Source organism: Anoplopoma fimbria, chromosome 17 (assembly GCF_027596085.1).
Source record: "Anoplopoma fimbria isolate UVic2021 breed Golden Eagle Sablefish chromosome 17, Afim_UVic_2022, whole genome shotgun sequence".
In the NCBI taxonomy this organism is placed as follows: domain Eukaryota; kingdom Metazoa; phylum Chordata; class Actinopteri; order Perciformes; family Anoplopomatidae; genus Anoplopoma; species Anoplopoma fimbria.
This window is the reverse complement of record NC_072465.1, coordinates 8,599,780-8,625,177: the sequence shown is the minus strand read 5'-3', so window position 1 is coordinate 8,625,177 and position 25,398 is coordinate 8,599,780. Positions and strand designations below refer to the sequence as shown.

The window sequence follows — 25,398 nt, the reverse complement described above, 5'->3', positions numbered from 1 at the left end:
GTTTTCGTTCGGTTACAACAGGTGGTATACAACTATTTTCGCCAAGTTGGTGAAAACCATCAAAAACTCTAAATGTCCTACTTTAACCATCTTACTGTCATCTATTGTTGTTATTTCCATAAAAACGCACAACTAATCAAATAATTAGGAAATAAATTGCTGTATTTTTATTAAAAGTTACTGTGAGGAACTTTTACCAGCTATGAAAGAGCCTAAAATCAGTACTGATGCCTCTATATGACCTACATAAGTAACGGGACCATCAGTGAGAAGATTGGCTATTTGTACATAGTTCTCGCCAAGACGGATGATCGAACTGAAAAGAGCGAACAGACCACATAGTCTGTTTAATGGTCCTGGTGTTGTGTAGATACGTGTTTCCTAGCAGCTGTTGCTCAGCAGGCAGAGTGAGTCATCCATTAATTGGAAGATGGGCGCTTTGATCCCCACCATCTTGACGTGTCCAATGTGCAAGACGCTGATCCCCAAATTGCTCCTGATCATTCATCTGTGTGAATGATTAGAATCTGATGTCCCTCTCCCAGTGTATGAATGTTGGCACACGACATGCCAACATTAATACACTGGGAGAGTGCGCTATATGAATGCAGGTCCATTCACGTAAACCTGAACAAACCTGTATTTCGTTCATTTTGACAGGGGAACAGCTTTTCACATAACACCGTCATTTCATGACTTTTCCATCTGTCTTCAGTGTCTCTCTCACTCCTTTCAGCCTGTAACAAAAGGTGACTAATTGGCTCAGTGATACTGTCATGCGATCACAGCTGTGTGTGTTTGTGGACTATTTTACAGCGGGTTGAAACACGGCTCAGCCATAATCATTCTCAAGGACCTGAACAATCTGTTTTATAACCCTCCTTATCCACATGCATTGTGTAAAGACCTTCTCTGGCTGGGAGTCAGAGGGGCGTCGTCTGTCCTCTGAACCGGTTGTGTTCCTGGGTCAGACGTCAGCCACGATCGGCCTACAACCCCCAGGTGCATTATCTTGAAGTGATTTGCTGCTCCAGGGGCAGATTGACCTCCAGGGTCAAACAGAGCTGGATTTAATACAAGGTTCTGCAGTATTGTCTGGGGGGACTCTATAATACAAAGGCATTATTCCATAATGCTGTGTTGAGCAGATCCCACTGAGGATATGTTCACACATTATGCGCCTTGTCTTCCTTTTATAAAAGGTCACAGAAGAACATGTATCAGGGTCAAAAGCATCTTTTTCATCCGATGGGGAACCCACTGAGTGGACATAAAAAAAACAAAAAAACACCATGGGTCACAAAAAAAATCTATCCAAAGGGAAGCTTCTTTTTCTTTCTCACTTGAATAAATGGCCAAAATGGACTATATCAACTCCACAATGGAGTTTAAACTAACTATCTTAATCATGGATTCAAAGTGAATGCCATGTCACAGACATCACTTACCAATCACAGAGGCTTTGCTTTTAATCCACCACTTAGACATTCAGCAATCACACAGGGAGAAATCCATTGTGGGGGAGGCAGAGAAGCTGGTTTCTCCTTAATAGACGACAATGAGATGTGATTTTTTTTATTTTTGCGTAATGCACATTAAAGTATTCAGCCCACGTAAGCTTATAAGACATTAAATATACAGTGAGAAGTGGAGAAACAAGGCTTGTCAGAGAGTGATATAAATTATTACATATAACTCTGTTGGAAACAAAATACTTCTCCTACGTTGGCTTTTCTGAGCTCTACAAACAGAATCTGACTCAGAAAGGGTTTTGCTTCCTAAAAACACAATTCAAGATTTTCATTATCATGCAAGCAGAATGGATCTGCAGAAGTGTAGAGTGATGCATTGAAGAGTACAGTGCTTAAATCATCATATAGGATGCAGTGGTAATATAAAATCCATAAAAGGGGCAATGAGCGGAGTTATTGCTCCTGGCAGCAAATATGATATACAGTGTTGATTAGTGAACTTAACTTGCTGTTACCTGGTCTGAAAATAAATGTTGATTTGTTGATGAGGAAAAATAAGAAGTTTTCTCCTCCCTAGTAATTCATTTTCTCAAACATTATTAATCCCTTTTTCTTGTCAGCCTTTGTTTGGACATGCTTACTGTACACGCCTCCCTAAACAGACATAACTGGCTGCATAATCTTTTCATTTCAGCTGTAGATTATTTTTTTCAGTCCACCCACACCTATAACCTGCAAGGCAACCAACTCCAACTGATTTCCATAAAGCGTAGAAACTGACAAAGTGAAGTAGAAGTCGATGAGGGAAGCTGTGGAGAAGTTGCTGCTTAGAAAAGGAAAGAAAAAAAGAACACAGCTGCTCTACACTGTAACATTTTACAGTGCGTCATTGTGTTGTTTGGTATGTGGCATGAGCCTACATAATACTCAGGTTGTAAATCACTATTTTCATTAAACTATGATGAGATCTTGATTCATTGCACAATGATACGATATCTGCCAATAATACAGCGTTTGCCATGATACGATTTATATAATAAGATTCACTAATTCCGGGGCCTGCGATCCATATGATACAATATTATAAGCCCATCTAACAGAATCAGTTACATTTATATCAATTCACAAAAAGCAACTAAAATATGATCTAACAGTTTTATAACCGGGCTCTTCAAGACATTTGAATGGCGAACATCTATTTATTCTTTAATAAAAAGTTGTTGGAGGCTTCTGGTCAAAGCAGGAAGGCGCCATGTCACGAATAGCTGGTCCGCCTTAAAGGTCGGTCCAACTTAAGTGAGCCTGACCCAAAGTTGTTGCTAACTTCGACGTGCACACACTCTCTCGCTCAGTCTCTCTCTGGATCGACTGCACACCCGCCAACGTTAACAGTGCTAGCACTGCTTCCAAACACCGCTAGGGAGGAAGTGCGCTTGGAAGGAAATGGTGAAATGGGAATTACAAAATAAAGGCAAAATATGTGTGAGAGGATAAAATGTTTGGATGTTAAAACTTTGCATCGATGATATTGGATCTTTGAGCATTGAATTGATACATTATCCAGATAGATGGATCATCACACCCTTTAATATAACCTTATATGCATTTTAGGCAATTACATAGTCCATTGGACCACGGAGCAATACAGACTGGAGCATTACAAGCATACATACCGATGACAGTACTCTTATCAGTTTTCTGGTTGAACACCTTAAGCAAATAAAGGAATGAACTGTTGATAGCCATGAGAAGTGACAGTACTGCTCATGGCTTACTAAACTAATTCATTTTATTTTTGGTAATCGTCATCCCAGTGCTGGAGCTTGTCTCGCTTAAATAGATGATCATTATCTGGCTCAGTGAGGGATTTTATAATTAAAGTAAATGTCCTTGCCGGCAAGGTGAATTATGTCTGTGGAAAATTGTGTTGTATCAAGAAGCTGTAGCTTTCAGAATTTGTAATGAAGGTGTGATCCTGGCGCCAGTGCCGTTATTATTTTCGGGGTTGTAGGCATTCGTGTTCAGAATTTATTCACCGTCTCCTGCTGCAGCTCCTGCTGTCACCTCGGCTCTATTGATGCTGAAAGAAAGCATGCATTAATGCTTATGACATGGCATATTGAAGAGGGGCTCTAAGACACTTTTTGAAAATATTTGTTTGTTTGTTGTCTCCTCTCAGGTTGGTGTAACTTTGCTGACGAGACAGAGGCAGGCCCTGAGTCCGGAGGTGAAGAGAACGAGATAGGAGTCCTCCCAGATAGCAGGGGGTAGCAGCAAGCATGCAGGACTCGGCCTCGGACAGCAAGATGGCCAAACAGGTCAGTATCCAACTATAAATCTCTGTCTGTCTGTCTGTCTGTCTGTCTGTCTGTCTGTCTGTCTGTCTGTGTCTGTCCTGTCCGTCCGTCCGTCTGTGGGTAAATCTTTGCTTTTATTAAAAAAACGTTCATCCAATCTGCTCAACACTTGACAGACCTGGGGTTCCAAAGACATGCAGTGTTGAAGTTGGTGTAATTTTATGAATTCAATATTAATGAACTTTAAATAATACTGATAATACTGTTACACCGCCAAACGGCATGTTGGGTAAAGCTCGCTCACAGTCGATGTTGTGTCAGCTTTTTGCACCGAAATGACCAAAATGAAGTTGTTTGGATGAGCAGTTCTTGGTGGGGTTTTTTAAGTTCCACCAGCTATCCAGAAATATATTCTGTCCCAAGTTTTTTGTAACTAGATGTTTTAAACCAGGGATTAATTTAGTAACTAACCAGGTTGACCATTGAAACTTAAGGAATAAGAACTAGTTAAGGAATTGGCGTTAGCTGTAACACAAGTGTCAAAAATAAGTTTTAGTGGGCAAACAACATATTAAATTAACTGACCATACTTTGTAACAATAGGTCTGACTGTTTTAATTGCGTATACATGGACAAAGATGGGTGTTTGAGAGTTAGCTAATAGTATTCATGCAGTTTAATATGCTAACCCAACTGCTGCTATTAGCCGTAGTCTGACATTGTTACGATAACAATTTGATGTTAATGAAATAATTTGTGTTCAATTGTATTTAAAGTCTTCCATGTTTTTCATTGTTACTAAACAAAATGTTGCATGTTTCAGGTCAGATATATTGACTATATTCCATATAACTCGTTTACCCCTAAATCTAAACACTACAAGCTAACATTAGTTTTGTCAACTAGCAAGCAGCAGTCACACCAGGGTGTAAATAATTAATAATAATAGCCCATTTTAAATTAAGAATAATCTTAACATTTAAGTTTAAACCGGGAAATTCCTGATGCAACTAGCTCCAATGCTTGTGTTTAATTGAGCTGAGATTGATAAATCATTACACCACAGATAAAAAAGGATTAATTTGTTTATGTTACGTCTTTTATAACAGGCCTGTGGGTCTTGTAGATGAGAAAAATGACACTGATTATCTGGATTCATTAACGCAGAGTTTTTCTTGATATTGCAACATTTTGTCTTGTCTGAATATGGATATTACAACATTTAGTCTGGTCTGAGTCTCCAAGTCTTTGTTTCAAAAGAGTCTGTAGAGTTTTTGATATGCCGGGATAGCATGGCAGTAATTCAGTGGTTAGTCTAATAACTGGGAGTCAATGCAGTTTCCAGTAGATGTGCATTATATTCTATTCTTTTCAGTATATTAAATTAGCAGAATGTACACAGTGCAATCTATTCAAGCCACAATGCTGACTCTACACCACTGAATTTCTCTCAGGCCATTTCGGTCAAAGAACTTAATCTTAATGCATTGTCCTGATACTGTTACAGTTCTTTAATGTGTTTTAAATGTTGCAGATATCCACAGCAGGTATGTCATTTGACTTGCCTTTTTTTTTCTACATATGTGAAGGAACAGAACTCCAAACATCTGGATGAACCCAGAGAAACGGACGACATGTCAGAGAAGACGTCCCCAAACAAGAACCTCAAGTCTCCCCAGAAGGGCTCCAAACGACTTAAAACCGCCCCCTTTAAAATGACCCTGCTGGACACCTCCGAGTTTGAAGGCGAAATTGAGGTATGCACGATGAAAAAAACCAATTTGTGGTGACATGTTTTTATAGAATTAGCCTTAACATGCATGTTAAGGCTAATCCCCCCCCCCCACTTGTAGTTATCGTCCTCTGTGGGCAGTTGTGTGTGTTATGTGTTGCTGCAGCGAGCGGATGAAACATGCACAGAAAATAAAAAGAGCCGGAGCCATGCTGAGAGCTCACCAGGGGGGCGAAGCCAAAGCAATGTCACACATTTCTGTAATGCACACAGTTGCACAAAAATAGTGAGCGCAGCATGAAAGTCCTCATTCTACACCATCTGTGTTTTCATTACTCCTGCAGTGTGAAAAAAGGACATTTCCCGCTTGCTTGGAAAGAAAACTTAAGGCATGTATTAGAAAGGAGAGAAGAGATAGATGTAAGTGCATTGCCTTGGATAAATGCACAGGAGATTATGGAGCTTTAATGACTAACAAGCAGCATAACACTTCTTGAAGGATAGTTCTATCTTTAAATATAAAATATCTTCTGTGGTATTGTGTTGGAAAATGTATATACAGTTACTTGACTGTGAGGATGACTGTGCAGCATTATTATTTCTTGTTTGGGCTCAGCTTTCCATTCCACCCTCCGAGGCTCTATCTAGACACCCGAATGCAAGACATGATGCGTCCATCTCGCTCCGCTGCCTCTGCAGCCGAGATGACAGAGTCAAATTGGGGCCAATTGGCGGCAGCCAGCCTGTGTCACAGCCCAGTAACCTGCCTCTGCATCTCTTCAGCGGGACTGTCTGATGCAGCACGGACTGGGAATGGAGATGTACTGCGCATGTTACAGGAATAACGTCACCAATAGGTTCAGGCGGGCTCGCTGTGGGCCAACTGTATCAATCTCTCTCCCACATAATGTGCGCTTAAGAGAGAGGAAGAGAGAGAGAGTGTCAAAGGAGAGCACTTTTCTCTTTACGAGCTTCAGTCGCCTCTCAACCTTCACTCTGTCAGTTAGTTAGTGAGAGACACAGATCTCAGCTGCTCGAGAACGTTTTCTTTGTCTCCAGGCAGGTTGTGGTGTCGGAAAGAAAGAAACAAAACCTTTTCGTTGCTTCTTGATGCACGAGGAATCCCGTTGCTTGCTGGTAACATAGAGCATTCTGTCCCGTTCCTTTTCAGTCAGGAGTGGGCTTCCACCCCCAGCCTCTTGGGCCCTTTACTGTTTTCAGGCCATCATGCGTGAGCACCAGTGCATTTAGGCGACGGCAGGAGGGATGCGATGACAACAACACAAGCGGTCATACTGTCTTCACACTTGTGGTCTCTCTGCACCCCTATCAGTAGGAAAACAGTGTTTGTTAGGGCTTTGCAAAAATATAAAAAAGTTGCCCGTGACCATTTTCATATCTGCCAACTTTAGGGTTAATATCTGGTTACACTTGGCAACAAAACCTACTTGGTGATAGAAGTTGTCAGAGTTGGACACTCTGTAAGTTTCCGTCATGCTCCTGGCAACCTGTGCTGTCATTGTCTGCACAAACACAGGTAAACAAAGCCTGTTTAGGAATTGTTGGACTTCCTTGAGTCTTGCAGTGAATTCCTGGAGGTTTGTCTTCACTTGGGAGGCTACTTGTCATGCAACTAATTTCGAAAGTCAGCGTTGCATGCTTACTTAGATTCTTGTGCTCGTTTACCTTTTCTTGGATCAGATAGTTCAAGGAATAAGGAAATTATAAAAACAATCTCACCACAAGTATTTTTCAGATGCATCATACAATTTCCTCATCAGATGGAGTTGCATACTTGTCATGGAATTGTAGATGTTAAACTTTTTATTATTCTGAGCGTATTGACTTTCTGTGTGTTTTGTTTTTTAAATCAGTGTTTTGCCCACATCTTACGTTAACGCACATCTTATCTCCCCACATGCACATATTCTTTGTACTCATACGTTATACTGTGAACCTTAGCACATCCCCAGGCAATTGTTTTCACCTTCCTGCACAATACTGTACAGCCCTTTCACAAAAAAGTATTTATTATGTATTATTTGTTCATATTTTCTACTGTATTTTTTCTACTTATTTCATTTATTTTCATTATTAAGTCTCTTGACTTTTGTGTTTTTGCCTTACTGGGCAAGATAACTCTTTTTCTTTCGCATTCTAAAGATTTGAGCGGTTTGGTATACTGTATTTTGTTAAATGACCAAAAGATTTCTATTCACCAGACTAAAAAGTATTGTTTTTGTATATACTCATTCCTTATTGGTACATATACTTAAGGTCCCAGGTTGTCCCTTTTGTACCATAAAAGTCCCCAACACAGGCCGCTAACTGGTTGCTAGGAAATCCATAGTTATTACATGGTTGCAAGCCAGGTGCAGCCAAGGAGAAAATAGAAGAGCAATGTTATTATGAGCCACCCCTCAGGATACTTATACACAAGTGCAGGAAACTATGTGTGTGTGTGTGTGTGTGTGTGTGTGTGTGTGTGTGTGGGTGTGTGGGTGTGTGTGTGGAGGGCGCCTTTTTATGTGCGAATGTGTAAGGTAAGAATACCAGGAATGTTACACTTGCACCAACCTCTCAGCGCTGCGAAAACACTCAGAAATACCTCTGGGCCTTTCTGGGCGTCACCACAACAATAGTTAGCATTATGGTTATGACAGCTTTTGTGTCTTAAGTGCTCCTCCCTAAATATTCGCTCGCCCTTGCAGCACTGCCAGTCATTGCCGTAGAAGGGTGTACAATGCAGCCTCTTGTCAGCCCATGTTTTTCTTTTATTTGTCATTTTAGTTTGGAGAGAGCATCAGACCTCCAGGTCATTGGCAGACTTGCTCTCACTTCCTGTCTTTAATTGCGGGGCTGGAACGTCATGCCCGCTATGTTCCGAACCTCCCATTGTGCATCCAGGAGTCGCTAATAACAGCTCTTCTCCCTGGAGGAGGTGCTGCATTCGTGGGTTAATTAAGTCTCTTGTCATGGATGCATGGCTGAGTGTCCCCCATGGTCCTTGGGCGGGAGAGGAGGCACCACGCCCCTATCCGTTTCTTTCACCCAGCTTCCTCCCCACTGCTCGCTGAGCTGTAGCCCGACTGACTATGCTTCGTCAAGCCTGGCTGCCCTGATATGTAGAGCAGGGCTTTGTTGGTGTTTCACGCTGGTTAGTTGTCCTTTTACACTGCCAAGATTCTCTTGGGTGTCCAGTCTGGTGGCAACTCTGAGATCGTTACTGTACATTTAAATATTTAACTCTACGCTGTCACACAGGACACTCTTCTTGCTTTACATTGACAATTGTTGCCGTCAGGGACCTACTGACCGACATGACGAGAGCTAATTTGACTTCACAAGTATCGCTCCAGTGTCATTTCAACCATAATGAGGCAGAGGTGAAACACTTTTTTTCAAGTCTTATCCCTGAGATGTTAAGAAACAAGACAGCAGAGAGATAATACTGCATCTGTTTCCCTGGCAACAGCATGCTCCGTCTCTCCGTCACCACACAAAGTAAGCTCCAGGGGAGGAGGCACCGTGTGTGTGTATAGAGCATAATGCTTTGCATGTGTGGTTCAGTGTTAGGCCTAAACCTAACATACGTCTTCCTCATTCTATAATCAACAGTGACGTATGAGCCTGTGCATGAATTGATGATTTTGAGTCAATATTTCATTTGCCCTATCAAATTAAAGCGAGAACAGTTTAAATATGAGCATTCTTTTGCTTGAAACAAGCAAATTTGGCCATTTACAGAGATAAAACCATTTACAGTCTTGTTAACCAGGTTTTGAACATATGACCTTTAAGTCTGGGGGCATGTGTGCTGACCAATAAATGTCTTTAGCCTTTTATAATATGGCTTCTATAACAGAATGTGATGTAAACCCTCTGAAGCACTACTATTATCAATGGAATGTGACAGGCACTACTTACATTCTTAACAACATATGTCGATAAATTTGGTCCACCATTTAGTTCGGACTGAAATATCTCATCAGTTAGTGGATGGATTAGCATAAAAGTTGTTAACATTCATGTTCACCAGATGATGAATCGTATGACTTTGATGATTCCCTTACTTTTCCTCTAGTGCGACCAAGAGATTGACTTGTTTTGGTTTTGTGAGACATGTTTTACTAATTGAAAGGATTGTCATTAAATCTTGTACAGATATTCATGTTCCTCAGAGGATGAATCTCAGTGACTTTTGTGTTCCCCTGACTGTCCCTGTAGCTGCCCCGTAGCCTATCGGCAGTCCAAAATTGATCACTTATCCAGTAAAATAACTCATCATGTACCGGATGGATTGGGACAAAATTGGTTCAGACATTCATGATCCCAATATGATGCATTTCAGAGACTTGATGTTCCCCTTACTTGCACCCTGTGCTAGCACCATCATTAGGTCAAATTTCCATTTAACTTAATGGCAATTCCCATTATAATGGCATTCCTAGTAAGCAAATGTCAGCATGCTAACGCTTTAAACTAAGACGATTGAACCTACTAAACGTCAGCATTATCACTGTGAGCATGTTAGCATGTTGACAGCAGTTTTTAGCTCAAAGTAAATCTTCACAGAGCTAATAGAACTTGTGTAGAGTCTTATTTAATAACAATGGTTGGAGTTACTTCAAAGGTAGTCTAAATGTGCTCTTCACCAGAGAAGGTTGTTGGTTGTGATGATTATTGTGTGACTATAGTTGTGCATACTATTACTGAATGGGATGTAAAGCATCTGAAGCACTATTGATATCAATTGAATGTGAAAAGAACTAGATCCAATCCATACTCAAATCTAAATATAGATATCCCACTTACTTAGAAATAAAGTTGTTGTATTGCGTTACATTTTGCTCAGATTACAATATTAGAAAGGTGGAAAAATGTATCCAGTAAAAAATTTGGATAATTGGCTAAAATGAACTTAGTGCCTAAATATTGAATTGTTTCCTTATCACGCTCTCTATTTTAGTACCCGTCTACCATCCAGGCTATACACCAAGGATATACTGAGCTTGGCCAAATCTAGTCTCAGGCACCTTCAGCACAGCTTATTTGTGCATCCTCAAAAAATCCACATTGAAACTCAGTGACTCATGTGAAAACATGAACTTGTCACTTGAATGTAATGGGAATCCTTCCGAAATGCTCATCTTGAACTCTGTCAATAGCAGAGTAAATCTCTGCCTACAGCACAAAGAGCAATCTTCCCCAGCAATTCACAGTCCATTTTCACTGTCAAGTGTTTGAAGCACACCGACTGTGATACAGCAACAAATGGCTGAGCTGCTTTGTTGTGTGCAAAACCAGAGAACAGGAAAGCAATCTTGGTAAAGCGCAGCGGTCTAATGGGGTCTGATATTGATGAGCCAAACTTTGCCCAATAAAACTGAGCTCTACCCACAGTAGACTCTTTTGGAAGTATCATATTGCAGAAATGTTGTAAAAAATATTTCTTCTGCATTGTTGTTGACCTTTCTTACCACTGCTGTGACAAACATGTATTTTTCTTTTTGCAGAAACACTCAAAAGGACAGACCCTGATGGACATGGTGTGTGAGCACCTCAACTTGTTGGAGAAAGACTACTTTGGTCTGACCTTTGCTGACACGGACACCCAGAAGGTCAGTGAATTGTGTACCACTGTAACCTCATGGGATGTTTCAGTGCACAAACACGCTGCTCACAGAACAATCTGTATTCCTCTCAATTGTTGGCTGGGTCGGCTCTCTCAGGAGTGCACTTTCCAAAGATGAATAGTAAATGGGTCTGGACCATGGGGCAATTGAAAAACGTGGGCAGTTGGAAAAAAAGGAATAATTACTCAGCTACTCTTCGCACAATGTTTGTAGTAAATGTTGTCATACAAATATTTCTCAGAGGCAGAGCAGCTCTGGGGGCAGAAATAATCATTAAAGGTTCTCTACGGAATTCAGAGCATATCTGTTGACTCAACACGGCTCTCAACATGGCGTCGTCTAAGCCATCGGCTAGAAGCTAACGGTGCTAACTGCATGGGGCAACTGTGGCTCAGTTGTAGAGCAAGGTCGTCCTCCGATCAGAGGATTGGCGGTTCGATCCCTGGCTCCAGCAGTCCACACTTAACCCCAAAATTGCTCCTACAGGCTGTTCCTGGGGTGAATGTATGTGTATGAATGTTAGTTAGAGTCCTGATGGGCAGGTGGCACTTTGCATGGTAGCCCCTGTCATCAGTGTATGAATGGGTCTGAATGGGTGAATGATGATATGTGGTGAAAAAGCGCTTTGAGTGGTCAGAAGACAACAGTCAAAACAGTGCCAAATAAGAATACAGCGCAGACAGAGCAAACAATTTAAACTTGAGGGGGAACCTGAGCGTAGGCATTACAATTACGCGATGTTGGCGCGGGTCAAGACGGTGTTATCCCCACCGTATGAGAGCAGTGCAGAGCGGCAGCGATTAGCTAGCCAGTGGGAAACAATATTTTCAAGACGCCATTACTAACATTGCAAATTGTTGTTTGCTGCTATATTAATGCTTCGAATACCATTTATAGAACCTATAAAGCTCCATTAACTGAAGCCAAGAGCCACTGTTTATCAGGAACATTTGAAGAAGAGTTTGGTCAAAATGTAAGCAGGCCAGCTTACTAGGTTAAAGCCTATAGCGGAGCTTTAAGTTTAAACCAAGCCTATGTAATGTTTAATGAACAGTGGATAAAATATAGCGTAACTATAGTAGGATGAACTATAGTGGAAGACGGTCATAAAGATAGAAAACTAATTCAGAAATGTCAGTTACACCGTAATAGGTATCCAAAATTTGCTTACATAAGCCATGGTGGGCAACCGGTAACCAGAAAGATATTGAATTAAGCAGAGGGGAGTTTTACTGCTCACGAAAAAAAATCATTATTCCTTCCTTCAAAAGTTATATAGTCTCACTTTAAGGTCAGCCAGGCTCACTTGCTAATAGCAAAAGTGTTGAGTCCCAAAAAAAACCTCACTTGTCAGAAATACTGTGAGTCTTTGGTTCATTGGTTCTGTCCTCTGAGGTTTAATTATCTCTGCTTCTGATAATCACGTACATACATTAAACACCAATCAGCTCCCAAATCATTTTGACATTTCAAATAGAAGGTCTGAATATGTTTCCTCTGATCTTTGTTGACTTATTTGGGTGCATAGACCAGGCTTATTATCACCAACTTAATGACACTGACCGTGTGGGTCTTAGCTGGGGGCCTCTTTAGAGCTCTTTGTCAGATGTGGGTTTTCGGGTCTCGATTGATGCGAGCCTCCCTCAGGGCGGGTATGTGATTGCACAACAGGCTACAGAGGAACCTCCTGCCTTTTGAAGATAGGAAAGATGACAAGTATCAGTGCCTTTAACCATCTGGAGCATATCCTCTGTCATTGTCATCATACTTTGTCAGCTCACATGTTGTGACTTGGTCCGTGTCTGAAGGCCGGGAGCTTTGGATTTAGCGTCATCTCGGCCCATACAGACAAGTTAACTGGGGGTGTTAAGGTGGTTAACAGGCTTGAAGTTCAAATATTTTCCCCTCGCTGAGTGTAGGTAAGGCCACGGCTTAAATCAAAATGACAGGCTCGTCAAAGACAGGCTTACCAGAGCGCAGATTGATACTAGTGTCTGCTGGGGTCACCGCTGATTGGTAGACCAAACAAGCTTTAGAATTGAAATGTCATTTCGGATGCCCTTTCTCTGTCTCAGTTGGGGAAGCAAGGATTTAATCTTCGCTCTTCGTGAGAGCATTTATTCCCTGTGATTGCTTTATGAACTGAGGTTGCAAAAGGGAGAGCGAAGCCTTGACGAGTCCGTGATTAAAAAGTTCTTCCTGCTTTTCTTCAGAGCAAAGCAACACAGCAGCGAGCGCGTTGCTAATTGAGTGCTCTTTGGCCTCGGCTGATATAAGATAGATTCAGGGGGACGATAAATGCCTGCGGCTCATTAAAGTCTTTAGCAGCCTGATTAAACACTGAAGGAGCATGTGTATTTGTGCCTGTGTACTTGAGTGTGTTTGTGTGTACGTGGAGGCCCAGTTCAAGTTGCCGGCTGCTTGTAGTTTGCTCAACATGGCCACAGGATTGCACTGTGCTGTTGTCAACCTCTCATGCTCCTGATTCCACTCTGACTGATGTGAGACCAGATGCCGAAATGACTGTCAGCATAATTAGTGGTTGCTGCAAGGTATTGAGGTTAGAGAGGATTACTGTCAGCTCTCTGCACCACGGGCAGTACAGAACTATGTAGCATGCATCAAACACCTGTTTGAGTGTGTAAGCGCGAAGATCAAAGAAACAAATTAGATTTACACCTGTTACTCCGGGTGTAAGTAAGTAGAAATCCTTTTTTACTGATTTGTTTTAATTCAATTTCTGTCGATGGGTTAGTCGGTCAGTTGGTTGATGGGTCGGTTGGTCCACCACTTTGGCCCAGACTTAAATTACTACTGGATGGATTACCATGGCGTTTTGTACTGACTTTCATGGTCCCCAGAAGATGAAACATTCTGACTTTCCTGATCCCCTGGCTTTTGATCTATGCAACCCGATGTTTGACATTTTAGCTTTTTAGTGACAAATGTCTCAAAAACTTTTAAGTGGATTGCCATACTATTTGGTTGGGATATCCATAAAGATAATGAATCCTAATGACTTTGGACCTTTTTATCTCCATTAGCAGGATATCAAAAAGAGTGGCAAACATTTTAATGTCCATTACATTGATTTAGGACCAAATAGCTTTTAAAGTAGTGACATTCCCATCAGCCTCAGTTGCACTTTGTGTGCTAATTAGCTAATGTTAACAACCTAACACATTTAACTGAGATGGTGAACATGGTAAACATTATACCTGCCAAACATCAGCATGTTAGCATTGCACTGTGAACAAGTTGTCATGCTAGCGTTAGCATGTAGCTAAAAGCACTGCTATCGTGCTGTAGAATAAGATAAGATAAAATAAGATAATCCTTTATTAGTCCCGCAGCGGGGAAATTTACAGGATTACAGCAGCATAGGTTATAGTGCAAACAAGATACAAAGTAAAAGAAAAACAAGATTAAAAAAAAACAAGTATTATAAATAAGCAATAAAAACAGTAAAGAATCCACAATAACTGAAATATTATATGTACAGACAGAAAACTATTATAACTATAATTGCACAGTGTATTTGTATTGCACAGGTTTTTAGTGTCATGTGTCATGTGGTCTACTGGGAGCAGAGTTGGTTGTGCAACCTGACAGCAGCCAGAAGAAATGTTGCTAAAGGTCCCATATTGTAGAAAGTGAGATTTACAGGTCTTTTTTTTCATCATAAAACAGGTCTTGCTGCTATATCAATACTATGGAAGTATCAAAGTGCTCAATCCACGGAGAGATGCACACAGACCATAATAAAAAACTTTGAAGGAGCAGTTAGGACTTCCATAAGGTTGTGATGTCACATCCATACCCTCACCGGTAGAAACTAAACTAAAATTAGTGTAATTGACACACAATTTACAATTAATACAAATTAATGTACATTTAGACAGTATGAGAAAAATAAACTGTTTATGTATGAACCTGAAAATGAGTATAATATATCTAATTTAAATATGTAGTCACAGCTGTGGTATTAGCTTTGTAATGATTGGCTGTAGAGTTCCCAAAAATTATAATGTCTAAATATTAATAAAGCCAAGTTATTTTTCTGGTTAAATCGTACCAACTCTTTAATTGAGATATTTTTAGCAGCTCTTAAGATAGTGAAAGGATTCTTTTTTGTTAAGTTAGTAAATCTTATACTTATTTAGTTTTGAAGAAATATTAAAGCTGGGCATAAAGGGACCACACTCTGTCAATGTTCAACAACAGGATAAAAGTGACATATTCCCAGAGATTATGTATTATTGGGTAGTCCCAAAACTTGCAAGTATGATCCATTGTAGGAATGTCTGGAGAACTTGAGCTCAACATCAGATAGAAACATATTCAGACCGTCTACTTGAAATGTGAAAATGATTTGTGAGGCTGGAGTTCAATGTATGTTTGTCTCAATCAGACGCAGAGATAATTAAACATCAGAGGACAGAAGCAAAGAATCACAGAGTTTCTGACAAATTCGTTTTTTCCTTTTTTTTTAGGTAAACCAACTCAACGCTTTTACTATCAGCGAGTTAGCCTGGCTGACCTTAAAGTCAGAATATGTAACTTTTGAAAGAAGAAATATCACAATCTAATCCCAAAGGAAACGTTGAATTCATAAGCAGTAAAACTCACTCTTGATGAATTTAATATAGCCTACGTTAATACACAAAAAGTCTGACTTCTCATTAATCTAAATTAATAGATTTTTAAAGTAGTGTTGTATGAATTCTTGAAAATGTCCAAATTCCTTATTTATGTGTTTTCTATAATGAATCTCATTGATGTTCATATTTTTTTATGACACACGAAATAGATACATTTTAGGATATACCTCCCCTCTACCAGCATGGAAGATGACCCTGATGAAGGCCATCAGCTGAAACATAAAGCCATTTGAGCTATCAGGGGAAACAAAATCAACCACTACACTTGTAGAAATTCTTCCAGAACACAGACCTCCGCCGAGGCCGTTTATCAATAGTGAAGAATAATGTGTGTATCCGCCCCGTGATTTGGATCCGCTCCAATATTTAATGGGTTTGTTCTTGGCACATGCTACACCCTTCTGCCAAGTTTCATGAAAATCGAGGCAGTAGTTTTTTCTGTATTCCTGCTGACAAACCGACAAATAAACAGACCAACAAACCGAACAGAAACCATACGCTCCATGGCGGAGGTAGTAAAAGGATGAATATGCAGTGGTAGAGTCCATGAGCATGCAGGGAGGTAACAGTAGAGGTAAGAGTACTTGAGGGAGGTATTTCATTACTCTCTTCATTGCCGTCTGTGTGCAGCTGTGCTTCTAAACAGCATGATTTACAGCCTCTGTTTCGAGTTAGTCAGTGTGCACCGCTGCACTACCGCGCCGCTGATGAGATGCTCTAGCAACCAAATCAGAAATGATGCCCCCTTCACTGCACGATCACATGCGATGCGATCAGATAGGTAACTGGCTGGTGGTGAATTTTTTTTTTTTTTGCAACACAATGAAGAAACAGATGCTTGAATTAAATCTGCTCCCTGCACATTTGAACAGCTCAGCAGGGGAGGGTTCACTTTCTTTATTTAACCATATGGAAAGGCTTTCATTAGGAACACTTGACGGCAATTAGAACAAAATGTGACACTGGGGTGTGCATTAGCCACGTTCCCGCTCTGCCCTGTGTGAGTTCTGCCTTCTGTCTTTCAGAACTGGTTGGACCCCTCCAAGGAGATCAAGAAGCAGATGCGCAGTGAGTGTCTTTTCCAAGAGATGATGAGTAAAGACGTGGAAAAGCGGATTTCTTGGCATACGAACTGATGCAAAGGCTCATATTTGTGTGCAATTTTCCTCAGACACACCTGATGGTTAACCCCCCAGCTCTTGTTTTAATTTTCTCCTCAGACTCTCCGTGGCACTTTGCCTTCTCCGTAAAGTTCTACCCTCCAGACCCCTCCCAGCTCACTGAGGATATTACCAGGTAGGACACGTCTTTCCTCTGGCTGTTCTGTCGGATGCCCTCAGAGTTTAATCAGAGGAGAAAATGCGCACACATGTCAGTTCTGCAGATGATTTGCCTGTTTGTTTTTTTTCTTCAAGTGTTTACATAAAATTATTGTAGCAATTTACATGGCGTATTTGCCCCGGTGTCAAAGCAACCCAAATCCCTCTCTCCTTTTGGAGGATTAGACCTGGAATGCTACTAACTGCCGTGGATTAACTACACTGAATACTTGTTGGAGCTTGCCTTGGTTCAGGCTTGTTTGACTGCCAACACCCTCCTCTCCTCCCCCTTTTGTTTCATCTGACAGATACTACCTGTGTCTGCAGCTGAGGGATGACATGCTGTCAGGTCGGCTGCCGTGCTCGTTCGTCACTCACGCCCTCCTGGGCTCCTACAGCGTTCAGGCCGAGCTGGGGGACTACGACCAGGAAGACCACGGCTCCGACTACGTCAGCGACTTCCGCTTCGCTCCCAATCAGACTCGTGAGCTGGAGGAGCGGGTGATGGAGCTCCATCGAAATTACAAGTACTGGACTGTTTGAATCAGACTTATTTAATCCATGCTCAAACCTCTGGGCATGAACGGCAGATGAGTTTTCTGTTCTGTCGAAACACCCCTCATGTCATGCATACAGCTGATAGATGCCGTCACATTGCCGCACCATCTGTCGCTGAGATGTACACGGTGCGATGTCTTGCCAGCGCGAGAACACTTCCTCAGTTACAGGGTCTTCTTCCGCCACTCTGATTTGGCACTGCTTTTCTGGGTGTATGCCCAAGTATAATGCCTGGGGGGAGGGTGGATAGAGATAATTTAAGTTATCAAGCATATTACCAAGATAATTCTGCTCCCACTGTACAAGAGTATGGGTTTATTATTTGAGGCCTGTTGATGTTGGTTACACATATTATCGTTGTTCTGCCCACAGGGGGATGACTCCAGCAGAGGCTGAAATTAACTTCCTGGAGAATGCAAAGAAACTGTCCATGTACGGGGTGGACCTCCATCACGCTAAGGTTCCCAGATGTTTTTTTAATATGCATTAAAGTAGGTTTCAAGTATGCACACTGGTAAATCCTATCTGCGTCTTTGCTGTGCCTTGTTCGCTGTAGGATTCTGAAGGGATCGACATAATGTTGGGTGTCTGTGCCAACGGCCTGCTGATCTACCGCGACAGGCTGAGGATCAACCGATTCGCCTGGCCAAAGATCCTGAAAATCTCCTATAAGAGGAGCAACTTCTACATCAAGATCCGACCCGGAGAGGTATGCAGTACGGTTAAGGATAATTAAGGAATTTTGCACAAGTTTACTTGTAATCGGTAATGCTACTCAACAAAAAGGAGCCTTGTCAAGTCAGACACATTAACCCTGATGACGTCACAGTGATTTCATCTGAGTTATCTGGGCTAATTTTTTTAACAAAAAGCCTGCGTTACACCTGGGGGGCAAGCATTAAATTTTTCTCTAGATTCCCCTGCTTCCAATCTTCATGCTAAGTAAAGCTAAACTATGCTAAGCTACATATTTAGCATACAGACACGAGAATGGTTTTGATCTTCTGATCTCATTCTCTGCAGTAAGGCGAAGTAGGCTTTTTCCCCAAAATGTGGAACTATTCCTTTAAGCCACCACCTCTAATTTTGAGTATAGTAGTAGTTGATGTCATGTCACAGCTGTTGAAAGTCACTGCAGAAATGAATGTGTGGTCTGTGGGGCTGAGCAGAGGGCCGTAAAATCCTCTGCTCTATACCTCTAAGTTCTGCTCCCCTGCACAGTCAGGGTTTTATGTTCCGACCCTCCTCATTGTGCTGTGCAGCGCTGCAGCTTATCCTCCATGCTGAGCCTCGGTGTGACAGGCTGTCTGGGCCAGACCCAGTCAAGTGACGAGGCCGCACAGTGAGCCTGTGATGGAGCCAAATAAAGAGTCCCTTTACCAGAGCGGCCGCAGCTGCAGACACAGCCAGAATAGAAGGATAAAGAGTGTAAATATAGCGCCATGAACAAGTTCTGCTCCCAGTGACTGAACATTGGATGTTATCCTTCTTCTGCCCTGATACGCTGCTTTCTGTCTAGTCGGCAAAATTCATGTTCTGAATGTGTTTGCTTATGTAGTGGTATCCATGCCGGCACAGAGTAAAGGCTGCTTTATCGTTTGGGTTCAGTGTTCACGCAAGAATGAGATGTAGTATACTTATTGAATATTTTTTTAATGTATGTAGGTTGCCATTAACTTAAGTCAGTGTAGAAGTACCAAGATGGCCCCTTAGCAAAACAGAGTAAACACACCTGGTGCTAAATCCAACACATTTCTTCACGTCTCCCTGTCTCCCTTTCCTCTCTCCCCTTCAGTATGAGCAGTTTGAAAGCACAATTGGTTTTAAGCTTCCGAACCACAGAGCTGCCAAGAGGCTGTGGAAGGTCTGCATCGAGCATCACACCTTCTTCAGGTAAGAATTAATCTGGCGTCATGGTTGGAAAGGTTCCAATTCCAAGCCTATCAACGGCAAACATAACATTGCCAGCCAACCAGATGCTGCTTTGCTGCAGTATTACCATTTTTTTATGTTGTTTTTTATTTCTACAGGCTGGTGTCTCCAGAGCCTCCTCCGAAGGGCTTCTTGGTGATGGGTTCAAAGTTTCGATACAGTGGGAGGACACAGGCTCAAACCAGACAGGCTAGTGCTCTTATAGACCGGCCCGCTCCGCACTTCGAGCGTTCCACCAGCAAGCGGTACCTGCTGTCCAGGAGCTTGGACGGAGGTAAGAGCCACAGTAGCTCCCCAATATATCTGGTTATAGAGGGTCTAATTAGTGTATTTTTAATCTTGTGTTCAGTTTCAAAGTAGTAACCTTTTAAAGGAACAGTCAAAACATATCTGGAAATGTGCCCTGTTTACACCAGGGGTTGACATGCGTCTTTGGTGTTCGAACCCAAGTAGCTCTAAATACGTCAGTTTGCACCTGGCATTACAATGCGTCTCCACCATACAAGAGAAGTAGAATGAACATTGAACGGTACAAAATAAAAATGGTCATTGGTTTAGTTGTGTTAGGGCGGCAATACATGTCAGTGGTGCCATAAAATGTTGTCTCAGTGGGGCGGAGGGACCGTAAGACCCAGAGGCCACCAGATCACTGTTCAGCTCATTTTCTGTAAGCAGTGTAGCATTAAAGCATGGTGGAATTAGCAATATTATAATTGGTACATTTGACTAATCATTTCTGGCTTTCTATGCTTCCTGATGTTACCACTCCACGTTTTAGTTGTCTCACCTCAGTGAGTCAGCAACTTTTCATAAATTGGTTTTGTTAAGACAGAAGTTAGCCAGCTATAACAACAGCAATCATACACAAAAAATGGCCGCCGCTCTGACCATTCTACAACGGAGATTTTAATAGGGAAGTCCGTTCTACTCTTACTCTTTTTACCTATGGGTTTGATAAAGACCACCTCCAAATGTGGTACGAGTGATCGGATCTCAATATGTCCTCAATGCGTCTTGTGCACTTTCCCACCTGAACTTAGAGCTGTTCACCTGGATCGGGTCACCCAGGAAGCATGTTAATGACCGGGGTGAACATAGCCTTACATACAGCCAGGAGATCACTATCTTAGCTTTGCATAAAACCTAGAAGCAGGAGAAAACTATTAGCCTGGCTCTGTCCAAAGGGAAACATTAACCTACCTGCACCTGTAAAGACCAGGAATGTACAGGTTATATGTCAATTGTTTAATCCATACAAAAGGTGTAAGTGAAAAATAAAGTGTAAAAAAAATAAGTAACTGCTCAAGAAGTAGTCACATAAGACTTTTTTTTTCAAACTTTACGCTTTAAGACTTCAGTCGAAATCGGACTTATGTCTTTTAAATAATTTAACTCTTTGCTTCCAGCAGAGTTCTCGCGGCCGGTTTCAGCCATGTGCGAGAACCACGACGGCCTTTCCCACCGCAGCGTCGGTGAACAGCGTCGCCTCCGCAGCCCCTCGGTGGACGAGCAGGAAACCGAGCTGGAGCCCAGTTTGGAGCAGGACGAGGAGGACAGGGACCAAGAGCGGGGCGAGGACACAGGGCAAGAGGACAACGGCGATGTCACTCCAAGCAGAAAGAAAGAGATCATGGTAGTAAAGATTTCTTGACAAACTGTAACTTTCTTTTTAGGAATTTCCATCCTGCCTAAGTAGATGTTTACATTAAATATGGTCCAAATGTATAGAGATTTTGTCACCTTGAGAACAACTGGAGCCTTGGTGCAGGGGGATAACATGGACTACAGGGGGGCCGGTGTAAATATGTGCAGTAGAAGCTTCTCAGGCCAATTTAGGCTTATCCAGCAGGGGCAAGGCGCTGTGGTGACTTTGGTGGATTTAGCATTTACTAACTTTTCTCCTTTCACTCCAGTTCACTTCAGGCTAATATGCTGACACTGCACTGCTCATGAATCCCGCTTTAAAGTTTTTTTTCTTTTTTTTCACCCTTTCTAATAATGCTGACAAACTCAAGCCTAGCCTCTCTCTTGCTAACATGCTGTTTCTTTCTTTAACTCTTGCTTGCGACCAGGAGGAGGCTGGTTCACCAGTCGACAGTAAACAGGAGGTATTTGGTGTCTGGAGATTTGGTCTCTGTCTGTGTTCATCCATCACTAAGTATATCTGTCGTAGTCGTATCTCATTCTCTCTGCCTGTCTCCCGCTGTCCAACTGTGGCGGTGAACACTGTCAAACATATAAAAAATATATATATTTTTGCACCATATGAGCAAGTGATTCTGCAGAAGTTGTGTCTGGACTTATTTGTAATAGTGAAGCATCCCAGCAAATATTGGAATGATTTTGATTGGTACGGTTTGCAAAAATTATAAAAACTATTTTCACAATATGACATTCAAAAAAAGCTTTAGAAAACAGTTTGAACTGATACAAGAAAGATGTTTCTTTTACAGACGTCCACTTTATTTATTATTTGGTATATTATTATTGGTATATTTGCTTCCAAAATGTCTCTTGGGATGTATCCAAATTGGTCTTGGCATGATAACAAGTGTCCAAATCTAGCCCTTCTGTCTGTCTGTCTGTCTGTCTGTCTGTCTGTCTGTCTGTCTGTCTGTCTGTCTGTCTGTCTGCCTGCCTGCTTGTGCCCTGACTGACTTACCTCCTACCATCCTGTCTCTGCATCTGACCTCGGTCCTGCACTCTCTGACCCTGCACTCTTCACCTCTCGTGTTCGCCCCTTCCTCCCGCCCAAACTCATCTCTCTCAGTTGGACCAGGCGGCCACCCCTCGGCACAAACAGGAGGTACAGGTTCCTGTCTTCGGGCCACTTGTGCTTTTTTTTTTGTCCTGTGTGCCGCTGTTCTTCCATACCTCTAGTCTTTGGAATTTTTTTCGACAGATTGAGATTTGCCTGCTCCTAGGATCAAAGGATACCTTTTTTCATATATATTTTAGAATGTCATAGGAATTTGACACGTCTGGCCGCTGAAGGCTAAGAGTACTTTCAAGTTGAAGCTTTTGAAAGTCTCCAGTGAAATACCTCTCAACAAAGGTTATAACAAAGGAGAGAAAGTCTGACATTCAAAATCCTACTTAAGTAAAAGTAGAGAAGAATTATCAGCAACGTGTACTTGAAATACCAAAATGAAAAGTACTTGTTTGGCAGAAAAGTACCCCCTGTGACTGAAAGATGCTGTTCAGTGTGGATCTGTGGAATCTTTCCATTTACTTATTTAGGATTCAGGGAGTGTTAGAACCACTTGAAGTTGTAAAATCAGGTATTCACCACATTTGCTACAGTTTGTGGCCAACCAAGGTCATGGAGAATGTGAGTCAGACATTTGTACTTCATTTTAATGTGGACATTCTACCCAGACATTTTTATTTCATCCTCTCTTTACTTTCAGTGAATAAGGATCTGCCCATAAAACAAGATTGATCGAGATAAAAATATTTAATAGAGAAACTACCATAAAAATCAAGATCGTTTTTTAAACCTAAAATTAAATAAGAAGTCTCATACTGTAAATTAGACTGCAAGTGCATTGAACTTATATATATATATACTTATATAACCATATTTTAAGACACTTTACATCACATTGTTATATTGTTAGTTACTGATGCATCCATGATTAAGACACATTTAACTGTTACTGTATCTTGTAAAGTTGGATTTAGTTTAAATCACTTTGTTCACATTTAGGTAGCCAATTAGGATGCACAATTAATCCAAATGTTATCGAAAGTTTTAAGTAAATGGCAAAATGTCTATCAAAATACCATATTGAATATATATTGTTGTGCTGCAGAGATGTCTTGACCTACACATCCTATTCTACAATTCAAAATATCACACCATAATTATTTTATTATGATTTATCAATGGAAATTTATTTCTAATTTGTAAATTGAATCGCAATTTAATTTTTTTTCAAAATCGTTCAGCCCTGAAGGGTTCGTAAACACATTTGTTATTCATTGGGTTCTACTTAAATATTGGATATTCTGACCTCTTAGGTTTTAGAGGTTAAGTTTAGAGGTTAAATGTCTCCAAAAAATGGTGAAAAAGTAAAATGTACAAATTTATTTTCCTTCACCATCTGTCTTCACTCCAAACAAAGTAAATATTGCAGAATATTAATTATCCAACTTTAATGAATGTTACATCAGGGATAATAAACTTGCTTTGCGTGGCCCACTTTATATATTTTGCAGTCTATTTCGATGTTTTTATGCACTCTGGCACCTTATTTACATTCAAATATTTATTTTCACTGTGAATTTAAAAAATGGTCAGCTGGCCACACGGCATCCAGCCTTAAGTTGAGTATCACTGTGTTGCATATCCATTTCATCATTCATCTACTTTACACGGAGTACCTTGATCTGTGCCTTGATCTTAAGTTTTAAATGCCATTGTTCTCCACGGGCCACAGCACAGAGAAGTAAAACACCAGCAGAATCTCACATCCTGTTCAGTCATGCATATTGTCAGTGCTGCTGATTTCAAAAGGTTGTCTCTAACGTGTGGCTGCTTCTTGTTTTTTTCCTTCTCCCCTAGTTCCTGGATAAGTCCAAGGACGTCTTGCTGAAGCACCAGGCCAGCATCAACGAGCTGAAGAGAACCCTGAGGGAGCCCAACAGCAAGCTGCCCTACCGTGAGAAAACTCTGTCAGCCACCTCCCTGACTGGCACACCGGAGAAGAAGGCTGTGAGTAGGGGCTCAGGGCAGTGGGGGGGTCCACCGTGGTCAATATCTCGAATCCAGCTAACTCTGATGCTTGACATTCCATTAAAGGTCATTGATATTCCCGTCTGGCCCGCTGTCATGTCCAATTGCTCTTATTGCTGCTAGACTCGAGGCCAAACAGGCCATATTTTTGTCACGCAGAGACACTTGTTTTGTGTGCTCTTTTCATTTGAATTATTCAAGCCTGAAGATAGGATTAGTGAGAATAGTTATGGCTATTTACTGTGTTTTCCCTACAGACAGTTCAAACATGTGTCTTCTGTGCAAAGACACTACTGCCCATGGGAACAAACACACAAATCTGCAGGATTTTTTTCTTCAGAAATGCGTATAATGACGTTCATTCTGCCTCTCTCCGGTGTGCCGGAATGACAATATCTCAGAGGTGCTTGAGGATGACTGACATGCAGCGCTGAGGGAAAGCGTCTTGATGAGTTTAGTAATGTGATGTTTTAGAACTTAATGTGAGGCACTTGAGAAATAATTATCAGTTAACTCTTTTTTTTTTTTTTTTTTTTTTTAAAAGGACTTTCCTTGATTTCCTAACAGTGACACCGTTTTCTTTATGCCGGATCGAGAAAAGCTCCCAAGCTTTGATCACATTTTGGTAATGAGGCTTTTGGAGATTGTAGTCTCCTGATAGGATGGTTCTGTTTTTGCCGGGTGCCCAAGTTGCCTTCAGACAATCTCTCCTCTGCTGTCGGGGACAATCAGATTATGCACAAAGAATGTCAAGTGTTGTGTGCGGCAGAAAAAATGTAATCTGCTGTGTTCCAGGTAGAAAGGGAGTGGGGGGGGGTTATGTTTGAGTGACAGTGGAATGCTGGGAAAGTCTCTGTGCTCCAAGATTCAGTTGAACTCAGCTCTTTGATGTAGTTACAGAAAAATTTGCATTGCAAATGTCTGCTGATTTGGTTATGTGGATTTGGTGGCTGTCAGGTTCCACGTGACTGCATGTTTTTAGCTTGACGCTCCTCAAAAAGTTTCTACAGAATAAAATAACTCAGTTAAATCCTGTTAGCACTGATTCTTTCT

General features: G+C 41.4%; 1 protein-coding gene across 1 annotated transcript in view; it reads left to right on the top strand.

The window, feature by feature from the left end:
- The window catches only part of LOC129105261 (band 4.1-like protein 1), a 79,194-nt gene that overhangs the window by 39,796 nt on the left and 14,000 nt on the right, over positions 1-25,398 (top strand). The window contains exons 2-13 of the mRNA XM_054616179.1: positions 3,652-3,790; positions 5,359-5,526; positions 11,018-11,122; positions 16,824-16,866; positions 17,019-17,094; positions 17,426-17,644; positions 18,048-18,135; positions 18,232-18,384; positions 19,471-19,568; positions 19,706-19,881; positions 21,014-21,240; positions 24,175-24,324. Of these exons, the coding sequence (XP_054472154.1) occupies positions 3,752-3,790; positions 5,359-5,526; positions 11,018-11,122; positions 16,824-16,866; positions 17,019-17,094; positions 17,426-17,644; positions 18,048-18,135; positions 18,232-18,384; positions 19,471-19,568; positions 19,706-19,881; positions 21,014-21,240; positions 24,175-24,324 (1,542 nt within the window). The 5' untranslated portion in view covers positions 3,652-3,751. The remainder of the gene's footprint in view (positions 1-3,651; positions 3,791-5,358; positions 5,527-11,017; positions 11,123-16,823; positions 16,867-17,018; positions 17,095-17,425; positions 17,645-18,047; positions 18,136-18,231; positions 18,385-19,470; positions 19,569-19,705; positions 19,882-21,013; positions 21,241-24,174; positions 24,325-25,398) is intronic.